Raw genomic sequence first — 20,579 nt, 5'->3', positions numbered from 1 at the left:
GATCGGTATCTTTGCCCATTTTTCAGATAAGGAAACTGAGTCTTAGAGATCAAGATGGCAGATCTCGGGCAAGATGGCTGATGAGGTGTGGGGAGGCTATGGGACCCTCATTCTCACCTCAGCAGGGGTTTGAGCAGCAAGTGCCTTTCTATTTGGTTCTCAGCCACACAGAGAGGCTCAGAAAACATGCATGGTCCCTGAGATTTAAGAAAGAAAGCGTCAAACCATGAGACATGAAAGGGACACATAAGAAGCACATAACTGTTCAAATTGAATTGTTTCTTTCTTCTGTCCCCACCCCCACTGACCCAACCCCCACACGGTACATCTCAAATACTCTGACTCTCAAGCAGAGACGCAGATTTGGTTACATTGGTTCTGAAATGCCTCCAGGCCTTCAATGAAGACTTTCATTTTTTTTTCAGCAACAATACATAATATTTTTTTATTCTTTTTCCCTCAATTTTTTTTCCTATTACATTAGGAACTTTGTCAGTAGAAAAACATTATCCCAGTGGAGGGCCTAGAACAGAGAGCCAGAAAAACATGTACATATCCAAGGAACTAGATAATTCAAACCTCTTCAACTTGCCCTCTCCAGCCTCAAGGTAGGAAAGTTTGGTGGTGCTGGTGGTGGTCGTGGTGCTGGTGGTGGTCGTGGTGCTGGTGGTGGGAGGGCAGGAGGTGTTGGAGATCCATCCAACCCCCCCACGGCTACCACTACCACCAAATTTTATCAGGCCATAGAAGAGTATTTGGAAGAAAAACAATAACAATAGGTTTTATTGCATGCCAAGAATGTGAGAAACTCATTGCAAGGACTTTTGTTTACCATTTAATTCACACAGCAGCCTGAGGACTTAGAAACTCTTATTCATCCCATTTTATCTTATGAGGAAACTTGGGTTTGGAATGCTGGGTAGCTTCCCCAGGGTCACCCAGGGGGGTAGTGGAAGATGTCATAGCATTTAATTCTCGCCACAGCCTGACAAGCTGTATTATTTCCCCCATGAAGGAACTTAGGTTCATGAAGTTAGGTGACTTTCCCAGGGTCACACACACAGGTGGTAGGATCAGACTCCAAAACCTCTGCCTTGAACCTGGGTGCTTGCTGGATCCTAGTTGAACTCAATATATGTTGTTACAGTAGACCTACCTTACTAAACATCAGTGCTAGATGATCTATTTGTCATTTTTTATTTTATACAGAGTAAACCATCCTACTTCAAGATACCTTACTTAGCCACTTTATGAAATTTTTAGAGAGTAAATATATTTGTGCATGAAAGAAGTGATGTAATCAGATTCTATAAAAAGCATGTACCAGGGACATTCCTGGAAGCACATACAGTTCTTGAAGAGACTTTTAAGACTTGGATTAGGTTCGAAACAAGGGTACGTGTTCAGTGCCACACTAGAGAAACTCTAAAAGTTTAAGAAAAAAAAGAGATGTATACAATGCATGGGAACTTTCACAGCCAACCCGTCATTTGTCAGTGTTAACATTTATATGTTAAGCGGGCGTGGTTTTGCATTATTGCTAGATCCTTGAATTTTCAGGATCTGGAGTGACATGGTGAAAAGAATCCTCAGCAGAAATGTGGAGAAACATATCTAGGTTATGATGGCTGGGGAGAGAGAGAAAACGGGGTACAAAGCGTATCAAATTAGCCAATGGTTTCTTGAATGCTTCTTTGATGTGCACGAGGCTTTTCATTATCTCATTGATTTTTCACAATAACTCCAGGAAGGAGTTTTTTCTATGTTCCGATAAGGAAACTGAGGTTCCTAGATAACGTTACATATGTAGAGCATGAGCGCTAATAAGTGCAGAATTGGGATTCAAAGATCAGTCACTATGACTCTAAATCCCATGTGTCTGTATGTGTCTGAGTATCTGTTTATAGATTTATTGATGTAAATTGGCATACAATACACTGCACACAAAGGGTACAGTGTACTGAGTTTAGATATATGGATACACCATTGAAGCCATCAGCAAAATCAAGATTTGGAACTTATCTACTAACCCAAAGAGTCCTGCCCCTTTGTAGCCCTGCCCCTCTTCCCCACGCCCCTCCTCCCTGCCCCTTAACCATCACAGACCTGCTTTTGGTCATTATGACAAATCCCATAGTGCTCTATTGCCCTTTATTTTTCCCAACTCACGTGGAGGTCAAGCAAACAATATCTAGAAGTTCAGCTGAATATACTCTTGACCCTTTGAGTAGCCCACCAGATGTGAGGCTTCCTTTGCGTGATACCTGCACACCCCTAGCCTGAGTGTCTCTGCAAGGCACCTGCTCCTGCTGATGGTTCCCAAATCCCCTGGAGCAAACAGGCTGGGCTTACAGCACAGCAAGGAGGGCAGGGTGAAATGTTTGAGAGCTGCCTCTCCTAGGAATGGGGCACAGCTGTTTGGTAGATATGTTCCTGGAACTCACGTGATGTGCAGTGTGCAGTTTGACATGAATAATTTACCTCTAGCCTCACAAAAGGATTAAAAAGAAAAAGAACATACACACGGCCATGTCACCCCCCCCCCCCCCAGTGCCATCTTTATATTGGAGCATGATTTCTCCAGAAGGGACGCGGTCTTGGGTGTAGTGAATTTAAACCGTTCGGCACTGGATTAGGTCCTGATTTAAAGTTTTACTTTTAATATTAAAAAGATGAGAAGCAATGAGTAAACAAATAAAAAATTCATTAGAGACAGGCTGCTATGGCTGAGATGAAAGTTTGATGTTAGAACTTGGCTTTCAAAAGCCTAAAACCCAGTCAGTGGGTCATTAGCTCAGCAGGCAGCCAAACCAAAAAAGAGCGATTTCCGGATGGGCAAGGTCTGTGGTCTTCATTTCTCCGAGGTTTCAAAAATTAGATCAGTGCTTTCCCAGATGGGGAGAATACTTACTCATAATGGCTATGGTCATGGTTATGTTGAGAAAATTAAATGTCAACTATGCTTTGGAGTCATGCTTACTGGTTGTTCCTTCCCCAGTTTTACCAGCTCCTCATGTGACAGTGAGAACAGGCGTGTTAGAATAAAGTGTAAGAAGGGCATGGGTGGACTTGTTCACAGATGAGATAAAGTTCTCAATTTGATAATGCAGCCAAGCACCAGGGCTGGAATTCAGTGTTATGGACCATAGGGTCTATCACCTCCGATTTTTCCTGTTTCGGTCATGCCACACTTAGATCCTGTGGAGAAGCATCCCTCAGTCCAAGAGTCCATGAGGGACCGGATCATCCCAACGACCACCTGGGTGACCTTGGGAATGGGTCCTTCCCCAGTTGAGCCTAGGATGACCGCAAAGCCACCAACATCTGGTTTGCACCCTTGAGAAAGAGAGAAGCTGTGCCTGAAATTCTGACACACAGAAACTGTGAAATCATAAATGTTTGTTATTTAAGCTGCCAAGTTTGGGGATGATTGATTTTGCATCAATAGATAACTAATGCAGGGGTTTAGATTTATGGTGTCTCTGAAGGGCAGGTAACCCATTAGGAAGGTCTGGTGATTTCATACTAGTGAAAGTGCAACGTGGTGTGGTGGACGCTTCTAAGGCTTTGCTGCTAAACAAGACGAAGCGTCTACTCTGGCTTCACCAGCTTCTACAGCTCTGCAACCTCTCACTTCTCTGTCTTGGTTTTCTTTATCCAGGAAATGGAGATGACCATATCTACCTTGAAGGGTGAGAATTAGAGATAACGTGGTTCTTATCACAAAGATGATGATGTTTTTGCAAGGAGCAGATTTACAAGGTGTGGTAGGCGGGGTTCTAAGAGGGCTCCCAAGTTTCCCACGGCTGGGGGTCATGCCCTGTATAATCTCCTCCTCTTGAGTGTGGGAAACCTGTTAAGTAGGATAGAGTATCACTCTTCTCAATAGATTAGTAATCAGTGACTTTGACTTCATGAAAAGGGACATTACCGTGGTGGGCCTGACCTACTAAGAGGAACCCTTGAAAGTCGGTGATGCCCAGGGGATTGAATCTCCCTGGCAACGTGGAATATGACTCCTGGGGAGGAATGTAGACCTGGCATTGTGGGATGGAGAACATCTTCTTGACCAAAAGGGGGATGTGAAAGGAAAGGAAATGTTACAGTGGCAGAGAGATTCCAAAAGGACCGAGAGGTCACTCTGGTGGGCACTCTCACACACAATATAGACAACAATTTTTAGGTTATAGTGAATTGGAGTAGCTAGCAGTAAATACCTGAAACTATCGAACTACAACCCAGAACCCACGAATGTTGAAGACAATTGTATAAAAATGTAGCTTATGAGAGGTGACAATGTGATTGGGAAAGCCATATGGACCACACTCCCCTTTGTCTAGTTTATGGATGGATGAGTAGAAAAATGGGGGAAGGAAAAAAACCAGCAAACAAATGCACCCAGTGTTCTTTTTTACTTTAATTGCTCTTTTTCACTTTAATTATTATTCTTGTTATTTTTGTGTAATGAAGGTGTCAAGGATTGATTTTGGTGATGAATGCACAACTATGTAATGGTACTGTGAACAATCGAATGTACGATTTGTTTTGTATGACTGTGTGGTATGTGAATATATCTCAATAAAATGAATTAAAAAAAAATGTAGGTGATGTTAGAGAGGTGAGCTTCTGTAGGCTGTGTTGTGAGTGACCTCTGGGGCCACATGGAAAGAAACCATGCATGTGTGGTCTTTAGGGGCTGGATGACTGCAAGCAAGAAAATGGGGGCCTCAACTCCACAACCACAAGGAACTAAATTCTGCCAACATCTGAGCGTGGAATGAGCTTGGAATTGGACCTCCAGCCTCAGGGGAGGATCACCAGGCTGGCCAGTGCCTTAATTTCCACCTGGTGAGAACCTTAGCAGAAGACTCAGCTAACTCATAGCTGGCGTCCTGGCGCACAGAAACTGTGGGACAATGAATGTGTGTTGTTTTAAGCTTGTAGGTAGGTGGGGATTTGTTTCACAGTAGAAGAAATTAGTATACAAAGGTAGGTTGGACACATTGATTTCCATACGGCTATGGAATGTCTTGAGGCTAACCATGGGGCAAGGAGGAAGAGGAGTGAATATTTACTGCATGTTTTCCAAGTGAAGTGCACCTGGTGTGTGTTATCTTGCTTTTTCCTCACAACCAGCTTTCAAGGTCATTCTATTTCTCCTATTTTACAGAAGTGGAGGCTAACCCGGGTCAGCTGGCACTAATTTTCAGTTTTGTACACACGTGGGTAGGCGTTTGCGGATATGCATGCCCCAAGTAGAGACTCCAAGGATGTCGGCTGGGCAGCTGCCAGTGGCATGTCTTGGACTCCAAAGATTTTCAAGAATGGTTTTAGTAGGTGAAACCTACGGAACTGGTCTTCCCTAGTTTTCCAAATTCACCCTCACTTGGAACTCTCTTCTTGATTGCATAATCTAATGACTGATTTTTAACCCAGGGTTTGATTTTTGTCCTCAACCAGAACCAAAACCCTCAGTCCTACACAATCTCATTTAATTCTCACAACAATCTGATGAGGCATTCCACTGGTTTGAAAACCAAGTCCCAGAGAGGAGAATGAAATTGCCTGAGGTCACACAGCTGGGAAGAGGATAGAAGCTAGCAGCTGCAGAATCCAAACTCAGGTTCGTCTAGAAATTCGTTAAAAAGAGCCAGAGAGACCTCTAGCCACTGCATTTTGCTGTCCGTTTTTCCATTCTTGCTGCAACACGTCTACCTCTTCCATGGCTTAACTGAAATAGTAATTATCAATTTGCATTTATATCATCCTAGATGAGTCATTCTGTTTGGTTTGGTTTTTAAGTGATGGAAAGATGATAAAGAGAAAGGGGGTTTTAAATGTTGGCTTCTACCAAATAGAGCATGAACAATTATTTTCCAGTATCAGAATGTTGCAACTGATGTTGAAAGCTGTTTTCCCTTACCTCCTCTTCTCACAAAGCATGTATGCTCAGTGCTCACACACAAATGCACACAGTTTCTAGAACAAATACATCATCTAGTCACCCAGTTTGGGAAAATACAAAACGAAAAAGCAGCAGCCAGCCAGTCGCGCTGTCAGTTCTGTCCAGCTGAGAAGCAGTTCTATGGTGCTGAAATCCATTCAATTTCCTAATGAATTTCCTAGTTGTCCAGCTGCCTGTGAGTGTGTGGGGGAGATAAAAGTGCCTCTGACCTGTTGTCCAGATCTAGACAACTTCCCGGGGTGGTGGCAGAGAGTTTGGCTTCCCAGATGTGAGCGTGAGGGTTTAGTTTTGGGGCCTGCTTGTCTTGCTGTCTGCATTAAGGCCGAGTTTTGCAATTTAATCTGCATGCTGATGAACGGCTGATTTGCATGCATACCACCCCCCTCCCACCCATCACCCGCCTGCAGCACCCGCCATCACCCTAAGTCTTGGGTCTGGGCTCATCTACTTGCTACCCGCTACCCGAAGCCGTTTTTTCCCCTCTGTTTTAGAGCCTGGGGAATTCTCTTGCTCTTGCTGACATTTCGCCTCATGAAGGCAACGCGTCATCTGTCTATTTCAGTCACCTGCTTGCATGTCAGAGTCGTGGGCTCCCACTCGGGCTTGGAAGGAGCCATCACGTGGGGAGTGAGCTGCCCTCCAAAGGGGGACCCGGGGGCCCTCCTGCCATCCCACCGTCCGAGCAAGAGCTGGAGAAGCAGTGGTGAACGCCTGTCCGGTGTACACGGTGCAGCAGTGGAAAGAACACAGGCTCCAGTCCTTAGGTGCTTTGGGATGCGGGGCGAACTATTTACCTGGGCTGCTGCGAGGGTGAGGGGCCAGGGGTGTGGGCAGGACCGGAGCCAGGCAGCCATGCCTGGGGGTTGGCTCTGCCACTTAAGAGCTGTGGAACCCCGGGCCACCTCACCAGCCCCTTAAGCCTCCACTTCCTAACGGAAAGACTGGGTCCTGATCGTACCTACCATTAAATGAGATGACAGTAAAATGACACATTTACCAGTTGCTTACTCTGTCAGTATGTAAATGCTTTTTAAGAATTAGCGTATTATTTATGGTCTATAAATATATGTGTGCATATGTGTATGTATATGCATATATAAAGTTATATATATATACAGCTTTTTAGTGCACAGAAGCATTATGTATTAAAAAGCACTTGGTATCCATATGTACATACAAGTATATTTATTTTAATTATACAATTGTATCTATCTATCTATATGATCAAGTAATATATCTGTACATGATATGGATAAAGCACATGTATCATGTGAGTCCATAAAACATATATGGAGATCTATGTGATATAGACATATAAGTGATTTATTATTTTTTTAAAAAGTGAATGCCATATGCCAGGCTAAGTGCTTTACATGTTTTAACTCATCACATCCTCACACTAACCCTATGAGGTGGGTACTATTTATTATCCCCATTTTATGGATGAGAAAATTGAGGTACAGAGAGCTTGAAAGATTATTCAGATTGCCTCCTATGTTGTAGATATATATGTGTATAAGCATATAGAGTGAAACTATAAATTTCTGTAGAATTCCTAACATTTTATTTAAACAGTGTTGGCTATTATAATAGTAGTTTTATTTTAAATACAAGTGAATAACAATTGTTTCCATTCATTTTAAAAGAGTGCTTGGGCTTTTAACCACAATGCCACATCGCTGCCTGAAAAACAGAGTTTCCTCTTTGAAATAGTTGGGTCAATTACCTTCTTCAGGCCAGATATGTTGTGAGCAAAGCAGCCCTGATGATCTAGGACACAGAGACACAACTTTTGTGCTCTCCTGGGTTTTCCAGGAGGCCTAGGAGGTGCGTGAGTAAGGCTGGACCTTCACAGGGGACTCTTCAAAAGTGCCAAGGGGCCAACTGTTCCTGTGCAACCCCAGACCTGCACCCCCCAGGACTGCGAACAGCAGTGATGAGAAACCCTGGTTTTACCCATGGACTGAAGGGCAGCAGACCCTGCATTGGGCTGTGAGATGAACCAGTCCAATATCAAACATCAGGTTGACTCCTGAGCAATTGAACAGGGAGAATTTGCTATCTTTTAGGAAAGATTGCACCTGTGAAAACATATACAAATCCCCCAAATATATAATATATATTTGTGCACGCACATACGTGCATGTGTGTATCGCCCCGTGGCAACTACCCCCTCCAAGACCTTAGTTTCTTTGGAGTTTCAAAAACCAAACATGACTGTTTTATTTCTTCTTTTAGGAGAATTTTATTTCCAATCCTACTTCTTGACTATATCAAAGAAAAATTAGTCACAAGTTGCCATGAGAAAGATTGGGAGTATGCATCCATCTTCAGGCACGTGGAATTATGTGCTGGTGTACATGTGCACACTCACACTCATGCCCAAATGCATGCACACACATGCACACGCGGGTTTATCAGCTCTTCCAGTGGACTGAGAGTCCGGTCTTCAGGAAGACTCATGAACACAATCATGAAGCCTGCTAGATCATGCTACCTCCCATGCAATAGTGGTTCCCAACCTTGGGGGTGAGAAAGCACATGGGACTCCAGAATCTACATTTTCAACCAGCTCCGCAGGTGTTTCTGAGAGAGAGGTGTGTGTGGACCACCCATGGGAAGAACATTGGTGCAGAAGTAAAGGGTTTTTTGTGTGCCTTCATGTGCACGTGTGTGCCGGTGTGTAAGAGTGGAGTGCTCAGAAGAGCTAAGTTTACTCCAAAAATGACAACTTCCCAGGAAGTAGAAACAGACTTCAGATGTCATCATAAAGAAGAAAGGTTGTCAGGGAATGGGAAAATGCAACTGAGATAATGGTCCAAGCTAATTTAACCATATCTCCAATGTTTTTCCAACGTGGAAATTTTACTGTTCAATTAAAATATTCTTTTAAGAAAGTTCAGGTGGGCATGAACCTAAGACTTCTCAGGCCTTGTCCACTAGAAGATAAATAACAGCCTTCATTACTGTACAAAGCAAATGTATCACAAGTGTGTTTCCTTCAGGCTATTTTTCTCACCTCTGCCCACACTCCTTGAAGAGGAGGGGATAAGGGGTGACATGCATTTGCATCCATTGTTAGAGTCTTTAAAGAAACTCACTTCTGCTGCCAAGTTTACTGGTTTTTACACTTCACATGACATTTACAAGCTTATCTACTTTTGGAGATTGTAACACAGACTACTGTTTTTGTCATCCACACTTAGGTCTTCACATTTGGAAGGGGAAGAGGCTCAGTTATAAAACATTATTTTAGAAGACAATGATTTTCCTCCCTGCCACCTATCAGGATAAAACTTTTTAAAATAAATGCACCCTCATATATGTTGTAAGAAGGGCGTTAGAAGCTCAAGTTTAACATCACCGTGACACCACCATCATCACCATCCCCATCATCACCACACATCATCATCATCACCATCTTCATAATCACAATCATCACCATCACCCTTCTAATCATCATCATCACAACCATCACCAACATCATCATCAACATCACCACATCACCACCCATCATCATCATCACCATCATCATCAATGGAATAGAATTCTTGGAAGTGGACCCGGGCATCAGGTTGGGCAGATGTTCACATGGAGTCTGCTTCTACCTGTTAGTTGACCTCACTTCAGGCAAGCAATGTGACCTCTCAGAACAATATTTTTTTCACTTATAAAATAAGAGCAATACTGTCTTCAAAGACCAATCGATGGAAGGCAATATACATTTTCTGGGTTTGCAGAGTAAATTATACCTCGCACAGTCCTATAGATGAGGAGCTTACAGGCAGGGTCTATGAAATGGTAGAAGTCTTGCTATTAAGACAACCTGCAGTGTGGAAAGAGGACTAAGAGCAAAAGTCTGCCTCTCCACCCAGGGCAAGGCTTCTCATCTCTAAAGCTGAATAGTAAAAGTAGTTCTCACCGGGCCTGGCGGGAACATACCTTATCAGACACGGATGCATGTTCTGGAACTGTGGCCTAGACACTAGCCTGCTGGGTCATTTTGGATAAATTACTTAATCTCTCTGTGCCTCAGCTTCTTCTTCACCTGTAAACAATAATAGCTTACATTTTATGAAGTACTGCTTGTAAGCGCTTCACATAGATAGTTTTATTTATTCCTGATAGCATTATCAAGAGGTAGGTAGTATTATCTGCTTGAATTTACAGATGAGAAAATAGGGGCACAGAGCTTTGGTTTAAAATGCCCTAGAATAACAGGTGTAGAATCAGGATTCAAACTCGGAATATCAGGTTCCGGAGCCCATAGTTTTTTCATCTTTACCTGCGCTACCTGCCTGATAGGAGGGTTGTGATAATTAAATGAGACAGGATTAAAGCATTATTGAGGGTTGAATGGGGTAGAAAATTAGACTCTGATAGTACTGTTCAGATAATTAAAGGAAATCATGAACACAAGATCCTGAGCAGTGAATCTTGGCATTTATTATTTCCTCATCTTCCTCTTCCAGGCCCTCCCCACCCCCCCCACCCCCCCCCAAAAAAGTTCAATTAATAACTTGAACACCTGCCTCATTTGAAAGGCACAGTTTGTCATCATTGTTTTGTTTTAAACCAAACACCGACATTTCCGTGCTGGCGAACAGCTAGGTTTAGTGGTGTTTCTTTCTTAAATGTCAGTGGTCAGTGCTTTCAACTCTGCTGGAAACATGAATGGGAGGGGGCGCCCCCAGTGACAAAGAGCCAGTGCACCTGCAGGGACACCCGGCTCTGCCAGGGGTGAAGACATTCCATGGCTCACCTGGCAGCAGCCACCCCACAGCCCCCAGGTGAGCACAGGTGCAGCCACAGGTGGACAATGCACCTGTCGTCCGAAGAAACCCACGGAAGCAAGAGGACTCAGGACACGGAGCCACATGGAACTTTTCAGACTAAGCTTTTATTTTTTTGATATTACAAACCAGTTTTCTTTATTCACAAACCACTGTAAGTGATATAAACACTAATTTCTAAAGACAGATATACACATTTTCTGGGTTTGCAGATTGCATGATGTGTGTGTTAAGAAGTCACTATATATGCCACACATGATAGTAATCTTTTTTCATAATTCATAATAGCAATAATTATTTAGATAAATGAAAACATTCCAAATAAATACTGTTAAAAAATCCAAAATGTGTGTGTTTACATCTCTGACATACATTTTTAAATGACTTATTGGCATCTTGGAGGAGAGCCTGAACAAGATTTTGCCTCGTCATTTGGCACTCGCTTGCTCTAAAGGATTTTATTAAAACTACATACAATCATGGGGGGGAAAGTACAGCTCATCAATGAAAATCAAAACTGCAAATGAATTTTTACTTTAACCAACACAGTAAGAATTCTGTTTGTGATTCCAAACACAATGCAAATTGGCGATTTAGAAATCTGAGGCAATGGGGAGAAATCCATTCATTCTCCCCAGAAGCCCCCTGGTTCCTACTTTCTCCCTCCAGGGTAGGGTGCCACAGCATTTTAATAAATTTAGTTTCCTTTTAAAACATCAAGTTGGCACCCATTGACCTTGATGTTGTTTTCCAGGTAGGGGAAATGAGAAAGTCTCAGTGAGGCTTAAAAACATCCCCTTTCCCTTCCCCTCAGCCACCCGGTGAAAAGGGCATTTGATAAGCTTTTGGCTTATCTCTTTGCAAGATAGCTATCATCTGTCTTAGACATCGAAGCTACAGAAACTTGGTTTTCAAATCTTGTGAAACTTTATTGATGTTTTAATATCCAACCGATCTTACTGCATGCACATAGGATGACAGGAGAAAGCTGGATCACAAACACTTTTTTTTTTTTTTATAAGTTTTGTTCAGTTTTGTTTTAAAGCAGAGTTGTTACAGCGAATTGGCAGGTTCACAGCGATGAGTTGACAACTTACTAAAGTGCACGCCGTCAGGACGGCACTGTACATGTGAGGATTTAACTACGGCAGCAAAACTACTTGGAGACAGCTTGCTGCCTTTTTTTTTGTAATTTAAATACAAAAACAGGAAGACCTGTGACAGATACCCCAACTTATGTTAACTTGTAAACAGGACAACATGGAAAGAGTTCAAACAGAAGAAGTACAGACAAACTGCAATTTTTCAGCTGTGTCACTCTGGCCCTGTATCCGAGAGGGGGCGGAGGGGGGCTTTGGGGATGAAGACGATGGATCTACTTTTTTGCTTCCTTCTGACAAGTGTCCTGGGCCTTGGAGATGGGACTCAAGATATCTGTTGGAGACAGACCTTGGGCAGCGGGAGTGGGGGAGGCGGGGGTGGGTGGAAGGGCAGGCTCTCACGGACTGAAAAATTGCAGATTGCTTACATGACACAGTCATGTTTCAAAAAGTACCAAGCTGATGAAAATACCAGGATTATCTCTACTCAATGATTGCAATACTTGTAAAATGCTTCTATAAATCCGAATATGATTATCATGTAATTCCATAAAAATTATACGTCTGTCTCTAACAGTTGTTCTACTAGGCTAAAACTAAAGCTTCATAGACTGTTTCTAGAACTTAACAACTCCACTGCACAGATGTAAATTTTATACACTTTTTTTTTTTTTAACTGGTACAAAGAATTTAAGTTTTTATTACTTTCTTTTTTTTGGAAAAAAAGAAAAAAATAGAAACAGTGCTTTTTATCACCTTTTTATTAATGTTATTTTTCCCTCCCATAATATAAAAGTCAGCAATGATATCAATAATTTATATACTGGAAGAAATATAAAAAGAATGCTTATCGATGGCCTAACTAGCATTTTCGCCTAAATAACTAGTGGCTGGTTAAGAAGCTGAACACTGCCGGGTGGAATGCTTTAAAGGGTGGGTTTGCACAGCTTCATTCAGCTCAGATGCACAAGTGGTACTAGAAGCATCCCCTAAACAAAGCAACTTTTGGCTTGAACTGACAATGAGTAACTTAGAACCAATGATATATGATCGTTGGTGCAGTGGATCGTTGAGATTCATCAGTTACTATTTAGTTTTTTCTTTCAGCCAAATCTGAGCCCCTCCCGCCCTTCCCCTTTCATAAACTAAAATAATGCAGATGCAGAAAGAAATGACTGCGACAGTCACTTACACTCTTCCCAAACAGCTGATAACCCCAATAGCTTAATATTCGGCATATATAATTCATTTACACGATATAGCACTCTGGATATGGCCCTAAACCAGTTCTTATTCATATCTAGCATCTCTCTAGATCAACCACAAAAACTCCTACAGCCAGCAACCAAACTAACGCAACCTTCAGAAATTAAAGACCCACAATAGTAAAATACACAGAACAAAATATCTGAGGTATAAGATAAAAAATGTAATTTTTTTTCCTCTTTTAATTAATTTATTTATTTTTAGAGTTGCTAAAATGATGCACTACTGCATGTATTGCAATACCCAGGCCTCGGAAAGCTTCCTTTCTCCCCACATTGGAAGGTTTTTATGGTTTTGTCATTTAGTATGGAGCGAAACGGTTGTATCCCCCTCGGTATATACTAGCCTGCAATGAAGAAAGAACGAGACCCACATCATCAGCATGGCTCCTAGTCTTGGCATCAGTCAAGGGTGCAAAAGCATTCTGAAACAAAGCAATTTGAGGGGTGTGTTTTTTACATTTTCCTTTTGCAACACGTGGATCATCAAAAAGACTAATGTCAAAAGTAGACACTCAAAACCAACCAAAAAGGAGGCACCCCCTGCCCCACCCCAGGTCCTTCTTGGAGAGCTAAATATAGAGCCAGCCCTGACCTTCCCCAGTAGCTCCCTATAAAGAAAATCCCTGTAAAACAAAATTCTGTCTGCCAGTCCCATTGGCTAAAAGGACTCTGCAACACAGCCTAGACAACTGAAGGATCTGCGCGGTATCACTTGATTTATTTGTTTCTTTGATTAATTAACACTGTGTTCCAGTGGGGAAAGACCGAGCTACACTCCAGAGGTTGAATTTAGAAAACTTATTGAATGCATGAATTGAACCCTCCAACACACTCCTCAAGTGAACTAGGTGTTGAAGCAGAGGTATTGAATGCAAAATCAGGATGAAAATGTAAATCTACTGCTTACTTGACTTGGCTCAGCAATCTGTATGGAATTTGATCTTGAGAGGGGAGTTGTGCAGATGAATTGCTTGATGTGACTGAGCTTGTGCAAAATAATATCTTTCCAAACCATGGCTGAATTTCTATGACCAAGCTCCAGTGAAGTGTCTGGCCATGGCTTTCAAAGGCTATGAAGTGGTGCTGAACTATTTCCTTCGCCTCAACATATTGGGCGATTCGAATGAATGCCTACGGGAATTTATTTTTAGGGTAAGGACTGGTATTCTTGATCCAAGCAGAAAACTGCATGCCAAAAAGCTCTGTAATGATTGCATACGCTCCTAACGTGGTGGACACGTCTTACTGTACTCAAGAGTTTTAGTGCATAGAAGTTTGAACAAGTACAGGCAAATTCACCCTCCCCCCACCTCCCGATTCTGCCCTCCCCCCACCCTTCCCAAAGCAAAAACCCAGACCCCTCCCCCCAAACAAAAGACAACCCCCAAACCCAGCTGATTCCTTCTAATTCCTTAGGTACTAGGCACACACACAAAGTGTGCCCCTCTCTCTATTTTCTTTCCTGGGCGACTATGACTTTAAACATGAATTGTAATAGGGGAGGAGAGGCAGTCAGATTCTCAGCTGCCTGACAGCAGAGGCCTGGAAGTGTGCAGCTTAGCTCCTCTGAAGTCTGTGCTGGGGCTGGAACCTTGGGGCTATGTGAATGAGCAGCAAGGGAGGGAAAAAAAAAGAAAAAAAAAAGTTCTGCATTGACACTGCATTCTGTTAGTGATGGATTTAATTATCAAAATGACTAATTATTCCATTAAGGTAAGTGCTCCGCTAGGTGAGACTTGCAAAATTAGAAATATAATAACTTACATGCACTACATTGCCAAGAAATTAAGACATTTATCAAGTTTACTGGGAGGATTAATGTGGCATTTTAGCTGCTGTTAGCACAAGAGACAAATTCAATTAAGGGGAAGCGAGAGGACGTCAACCGTCAACCCGGACGAAGGTCCCAGCTGGGGGAAGGGAGGGGAGGCAGGACGGAGTCGGCAAGAGGTGTGAACTACTCACCATGGCACCAACGCCGTAGGTGGGGGCTGGAGCAAGTGTGTGGTGGTAGGGGTCGGCAGCATAAACTCGTCCGTAACTGAAAGGAAGACAGCGGTGAAGGTTAATCCATCACGGGCAACCGCAACACGACAATGACAAAAACAAAATACGAAAATACCAAGAAAGCGTGTAGGGGCTCTAGTGATCTTCAGAAGTAAGAAGCCTATTCCACTCTGCCGCACGGCATGAGAAAACCCAAGGTCACAATTCGGCAGGATTCTCTTCCAAGGCAAACGGAAAAGAAAGCAGAGCCGAACTATTCCTTGCCAATGAGCAGGCTCCTCTCCTCCCCAGGGTGACCTCTACCTTCAGAATCTGAAGGTTTTATGATGATTAATAAATTTCATCTCCACGGAGGAAAAGGAACCATGTCAGCTTAAACTGAAAGCAAGGAGGCTTCTTTTCAAATGCTAATTTCTAAACACGCCCTTGTGTGACACTATGGTTTAGACACAAGGTTACCAAGGATGTGGGCTCCAGCACCACCTGTGTGGCAGAACTGCCAGGCACGCTGGCGACCCATTTCCCCAGAGCTGGCTAAGCACAGCCCAAGGAGAGAGTGATGGTTCTGGGGACCTCAACTGGAGTGATGGGAAAAAGTTTTGTCACCGCCATGTCATGATTTGACCTGTGCGTGGGTCCGTGACCCACACCGCCCACCTCTGGCAATAGTGCCATCACGTCACGATGTTCTCTGCAGCCCCAGGGCCCATCCACCAGCAATTTCAGATGTTGTCTTAAATGCATCCACTTCACTCCATTCACGATACTACCAGTTCAGAATGTCATCAAAACCAACTCAACAACAGCCTTAAAATTGGTCTCCTTGGTTCTACTCTTGCCCCTTCAAACCAAAATCCATTTATATCTATAATCTATATCTATGTCTATCTATGTCTATGTCTAGATCTATAATCTATCTAGTTAACTATTGATCTATATAAATCTGATCATGTCACTTCTCTGCTTACAAGCCTCCAATGGTTTTCCATTGATCCTAGAATGAAATTCAGACTTGCATGAGTTGGCTTCCACCCCTCTTTTCACCCTTATCTTATGCTCCTCTACCTCCTTCTTATTGTGCTCCAGGCACAAGGCCTCATTTGAATTCCTTGGACACACACAAGTTCATTCCTACCACAGGACCTCGGCACTGGCTCATTCTGAACTGCTTCTTCTCATCTTTGTCTTAGCTCAAATGCCACCTCCCCAGAGAGATGCCTCCTTCCATGATGATCCTTTCCTGAGGACATTTTTCCAGTCTTACCCAAACCCCTTCATGTAACTCAGCAGACCTCTAATCAGTTTCCCTATCACTTCTTTGGCTTTTGCCCCTCCTGGAGTGTCAGCCCAATGGACAGCTAGGACCACAGCTATCTTGTTTGCTTCTTTATCTTCAGTTTTTAGCATGGCACCTGCCGAGGTGTAGATGAATACAGGGCCAAGCCAGTGTCCCTGCAGTGAGCAAAGGAAGCAAGAGGGAGGAGTAGAGAGGAGAGATGGGAGGCCCGGAAAAACCTTCCCATCCCTAATGGCAAATCTGTCAGCAGCCAAGATTCTTTCAGATTTGCTTTTTGAAGACACTAGCTGGGCTTCTCCCAGAGGTGGTCAAACCCTTTTGAGATGCTACAAGAAAGGTTTCTGGGGATCCAGAAACGCAGACCGTGTCACTTCTCATCACTCCTGAGAATTCACAAAACACTGACCAAGCAGCAATACAGCTCATCAAAACTCTTTAGGGAAAAACCAAACCAAAGAAAGAAAAGATGAGTGCTTGGCTAGTGAGTTGACTACAACATACAGCCATCATGACCCATGTCGTCTTCAATCTTAGAAACAAGTTAAAACCAGGCGGTGACCCGAGACCATGTTGCGAGCAAAGGGACTGGGGCAAGAAGACATGGGTTCGAGTTCTGCCTTTGCAAGGTCCTTGCTCTGTGACTACAGCTGGTCACTCTCTCTGAGCCTTGTGGTCCTCCTCCATAAAATGGGATCATACTGCCTGAGCCCCCATCTGATTCACACATAAAATACACGAGAAGAAACCAGATACATTCTAACACACTCTACAGTTATAGGAGACTATGAGACACTGATCTTATATGGAATTTCAGAAGCCAGTCTCTCCCTCCTGCCCATATTTTTGGTATGGAGAAGCAACTGAAAGATTCTGTTCTAATACACTCACAAATAGCTCTAGAAATCAAATTACAGAAGCTTTTGGCATGAAGTGCTATCTAGTTTATGAGTTACAGATTTATTTTGAATTGCAATACTTAAACTTACAGTTATGCTGGATAAAGTGAATAAACTGCATCACCTGTTGAATGGGAAATGTAAACCCCAGTTTGTTAAAGCACTTTGTCAACTCTACTGAGAAATGTAAATGTCACTTATTAACATCTAAATCCAGTTGAAACAACCTGGGTACTAATGAAACACAGTGGGACCCTGCTGATCTCCTTCACCAGAGTTCTAACAGTCTTGTGATTTTCCTACAAGCACACAGTAAGAACTGCACCTCATTTCACTATATATATTTCTTAAAGAGCCTTTATGCCCCTGGGACCTTTTTTTATTTTATCATCACCTCCCCATGCCACCTGCCCCAGAGATACCTGGGAGAATCCCTGTGGGGTGGAAAGGTGAAGTTCATAAGATGACACAGATGACCCCAACAGCCAAATGCAGCCAAGAAGGGGCACAGACTTTGCACCACCAGACTGAAAAACTGCTGAGTCTACACTCAAAATGGGATGCCTGGCCAGAGAGCAGAATGGTTGGCCCTAAGACTCTGCAAAACCCTTGGGGGCTGCATGCCCTCCCAATCATACCTAAGTTCAGGGTCTGTAGAGTGTTTCGGTAAATGAAGGCATGCATGTCACCCTTGCCACGCAGCCTATAATACAAACAGGGTACTGCACTGCGGCCCCGTGGTTCCAACAGCCTGCTGTTTCCAGATCAGTGGGCTAGCTGGGTGATGTTCCTTTCATTTTCCTGGGTCGGGGTGGGTCAGCTAAGCTCTGGGAGAAGGGAGACAGTGGAGGCTAACCTGTACCCAGAAAGAAGGGCTTCTCATCTCACCCCCAGATTTTCAACTTATTCATCACCTGCATTAGTTGAGCTCTGGGGACTTTTCTAAATGAAAACCAAATGACTTTAAGAGGAAGCTCTTTGGTATACATAGTTGCTTGTATAATTCTTAGAGAAGTTGTTGATTTTCACCTCCCCCATCCCCAACCCACCCAGAGCTCAAGTTCCAGACCAGGTGTTTTTGTTCTTTCTTGGTTTTTGCTTTTGCATTTGGGTGAAATGTACTGCTCTCAGCAGTTTTCCAAGGCTGGAAAGGAGCCACAGTCACCAGCTGTCAGACCCAGTGGAGGAGACAGGCTTCTGAGTGCTGCAGCCCTGATCTTAGCTGTTTGCATTTGTTCCTTGTGATCCAACTCTAAGTAAACCCACTTTCAGAAATAAAGTGTTATGGACATTTACAATTTCCAACTCACCTATTCCAAACGTATCATTAAATAAAGATGCAGCCAAACAGAATTAAGATCCCTCCATGTATTGAAAGCGACTGAAGGCTTCTGACAAATAGCTTGGCAATTTTGCTGCTGCAGAATATGAAGGTCCCCTAGCTTTGGGGAGTTTCTCCCAGTTCAGGATGGAGACAGAGCCCTCCCTTCAATGGATGAAGGGATACAGCCTGGGACACCTCAGGATTTCTCTGGGATGAAGGGACTGTCACCTCCATGCAAAAAAAAATCTACCAGGATGTAAATCTTCCATTTCCAAATTCACAGAATCCCACAACTTGCAGGCTTTAAGGTTTGGGCTTGTACAGGGGCCACAAGTTTGAGAAGACATGGAGATAACAAAGGTCAAGATTCAGGGCAAACCTTCCAGGGGTCATTCACTGCAAACACGATCTCCCTCCAGCATGCAGAGATATGGAGAGACCATTGGTGTCCATCAAGCTTCTTTGTCTCCACAGGGAGAAATGAGAGGATTCCCACAACCCAGGCCACACATCTTGATTTGACGTGGCAAGAAAAAACCTCCTGAACATATTAGGATGAGAACTGCTTGAATATATTGGGGAAGAAGAGCTACATTTGCTAAGAAAACATGTCTCTCCGGCTGCTGTAGTCTTCTTTTAGTTTTAACCTGGACAATAACTCATACATTCTTAGGCCATGGGGGTGACCAAGCTCTTGTATTCCAAAAGCTTCTCAAGGTGCTTCAGTGAGGAGAACTGGACCAGTCCTGTAACTTGAAACATCCAGAAAACAGCTCCAAATGCAGCAAACCACCAAGAAAGATGCAAGAAGAAATGGATGAACTTCTCCAAGATGAACAACATGGCGCTCTCTCTACTTGGTGCTGACATTTCTGGATTCTATTGCTACTCGCTTCCTTAGCTTGGCTTTAGAGTGATCATCATCACAAATCACTTAGCATACTTCTCAGGTTTGTGTTTTTTTTTCCCCCTAAGAGCATGAAGGAAAGCATCTTCTGAGCTCTTTGGTTTCTAAATGGGAAGCTGTAGAGTTTGCTAATATACACAGATAACTGTCACACATCTCAACTGTGGGTACTCAGGTACACACATAAATTCACATCTGTAGAATCTAAAAATTAGGCCATACAGCCATGTCAAATCAGACATACATCATTTCTCCTATGCCTTAAAAATTCAGTTCAGAACCCCCTTGTATACTGAATCCCAACCCAACACTGTTGGAGTAAGAAACTTGATTTTGGATTCATTGAGTTGAGTATCAGCCACTGCCTAGAAGGTGAAAAAACACAACATGGTCTGCTTTTAGCTACAAAGTTTCTCCACTCTGGAGTGCCTCTGCCAATACAGGAGCCACGGACACACTCTCTTTAACACTGAGCTCAAGGCCACCCTTCTCTTAGAAAGTCTGTCTCAACTTCTTTGCATCCTGACTACTGCTCTACCAAAATCCCTATGAATTTCCCATCATTTTGAAATCACCATGGCACCCCAGCTATGGTTTAATATACTTGGGGACAGAAAATGTCATTCTGGGTTTGCATCTCTCAGGGATCTTCAACACCACTGCAGAGAAGCAGGGTTTATCAGTAGCTAAGGGCTCATCAGGGTCAGAATTCCTAGATTCATATCCAAATCCCATCTCTGCTACTTCTTTGCTAAGTAATCTCAGAGAGTTCTTCTCTCTAAGTGGGTTTGTTTCCCTTTTCTACGAATAGAGACAATAATTGTGCACACTGACTATACAAGGCTACAGTGACAGTGAGATGAAGGTGGTTAGCCAGTAACCAAGCAAATGTCAATTGTTAATACTTCTGATTTGGGGAGGATTGCAGAATGGCTATTCAAATGGCTGAATACCGAATGCTACATGGAGCCCCAGAATACAGGTATCCGGGCTACCCTGAATTTGGTTGACCATCGAAATCC

At 43.2% G+C, this 20,579-nt stretch overlaps 1 protein-coding gene across 22 annotated transcripts in view; it reads right to left on the bottom strand.

Moving 5' to 3' along the window:
• Positions 1-12,987: 12,987 nt before the first annotated feature.
• The window catches only part of RBFOX1 (RNA binding fox-1 homolog 1), a 2,130,504-nt gene continuing 2,122,912 nt past the window's right edge, over positions 12,988-20,579 (bottom strand). For 16 of the 22 annotated variants that reach the window (XM_037813982.1, XM_037813989.1, XM_037813980.1 and 13 more), the window contains 2 exons: positions 15,092-15,167; positions 14,501-14,724 (listed from right to left, as the gene is read on the bottom strand). In XM_037813982.1, coding sequence (XP_037669910.1) covers positions 14,577-14,724; positions 15,092-15,167 — 224 coding nt within the window. In that variant the 3' untranslated portion in view covers positions 14,501-14,576. Of the gene's footprint in view, positions 13,549-14,500; positions 14,725-15,091; positions 15,168-20,579 lie in introns of those variants that run through there. The other 6 variants (XM_037813986.1, XM_037813985.1, XM_037813992.1 and 3 more) reach the window with 3 other exon arrangements.

The sequence above is a fragment of the Choloepus didactylus genome, chromosome 21, assembly GCF_015220235.1.
Source record: "Choloepus didactylus isolate mChoDid1 chromosome 21, mChoDid1.pri, whole genome shotgun sequence".
Lineage (NCBI taxonomy): Eukaryota > Metazoa > Chordata > Mammalia > Pilosa > Megalonychidae > Choloepus > Choloepus didactylus.
This window is presented reverse-complemented; position numbering and strand designations above follow the sequence as displayed.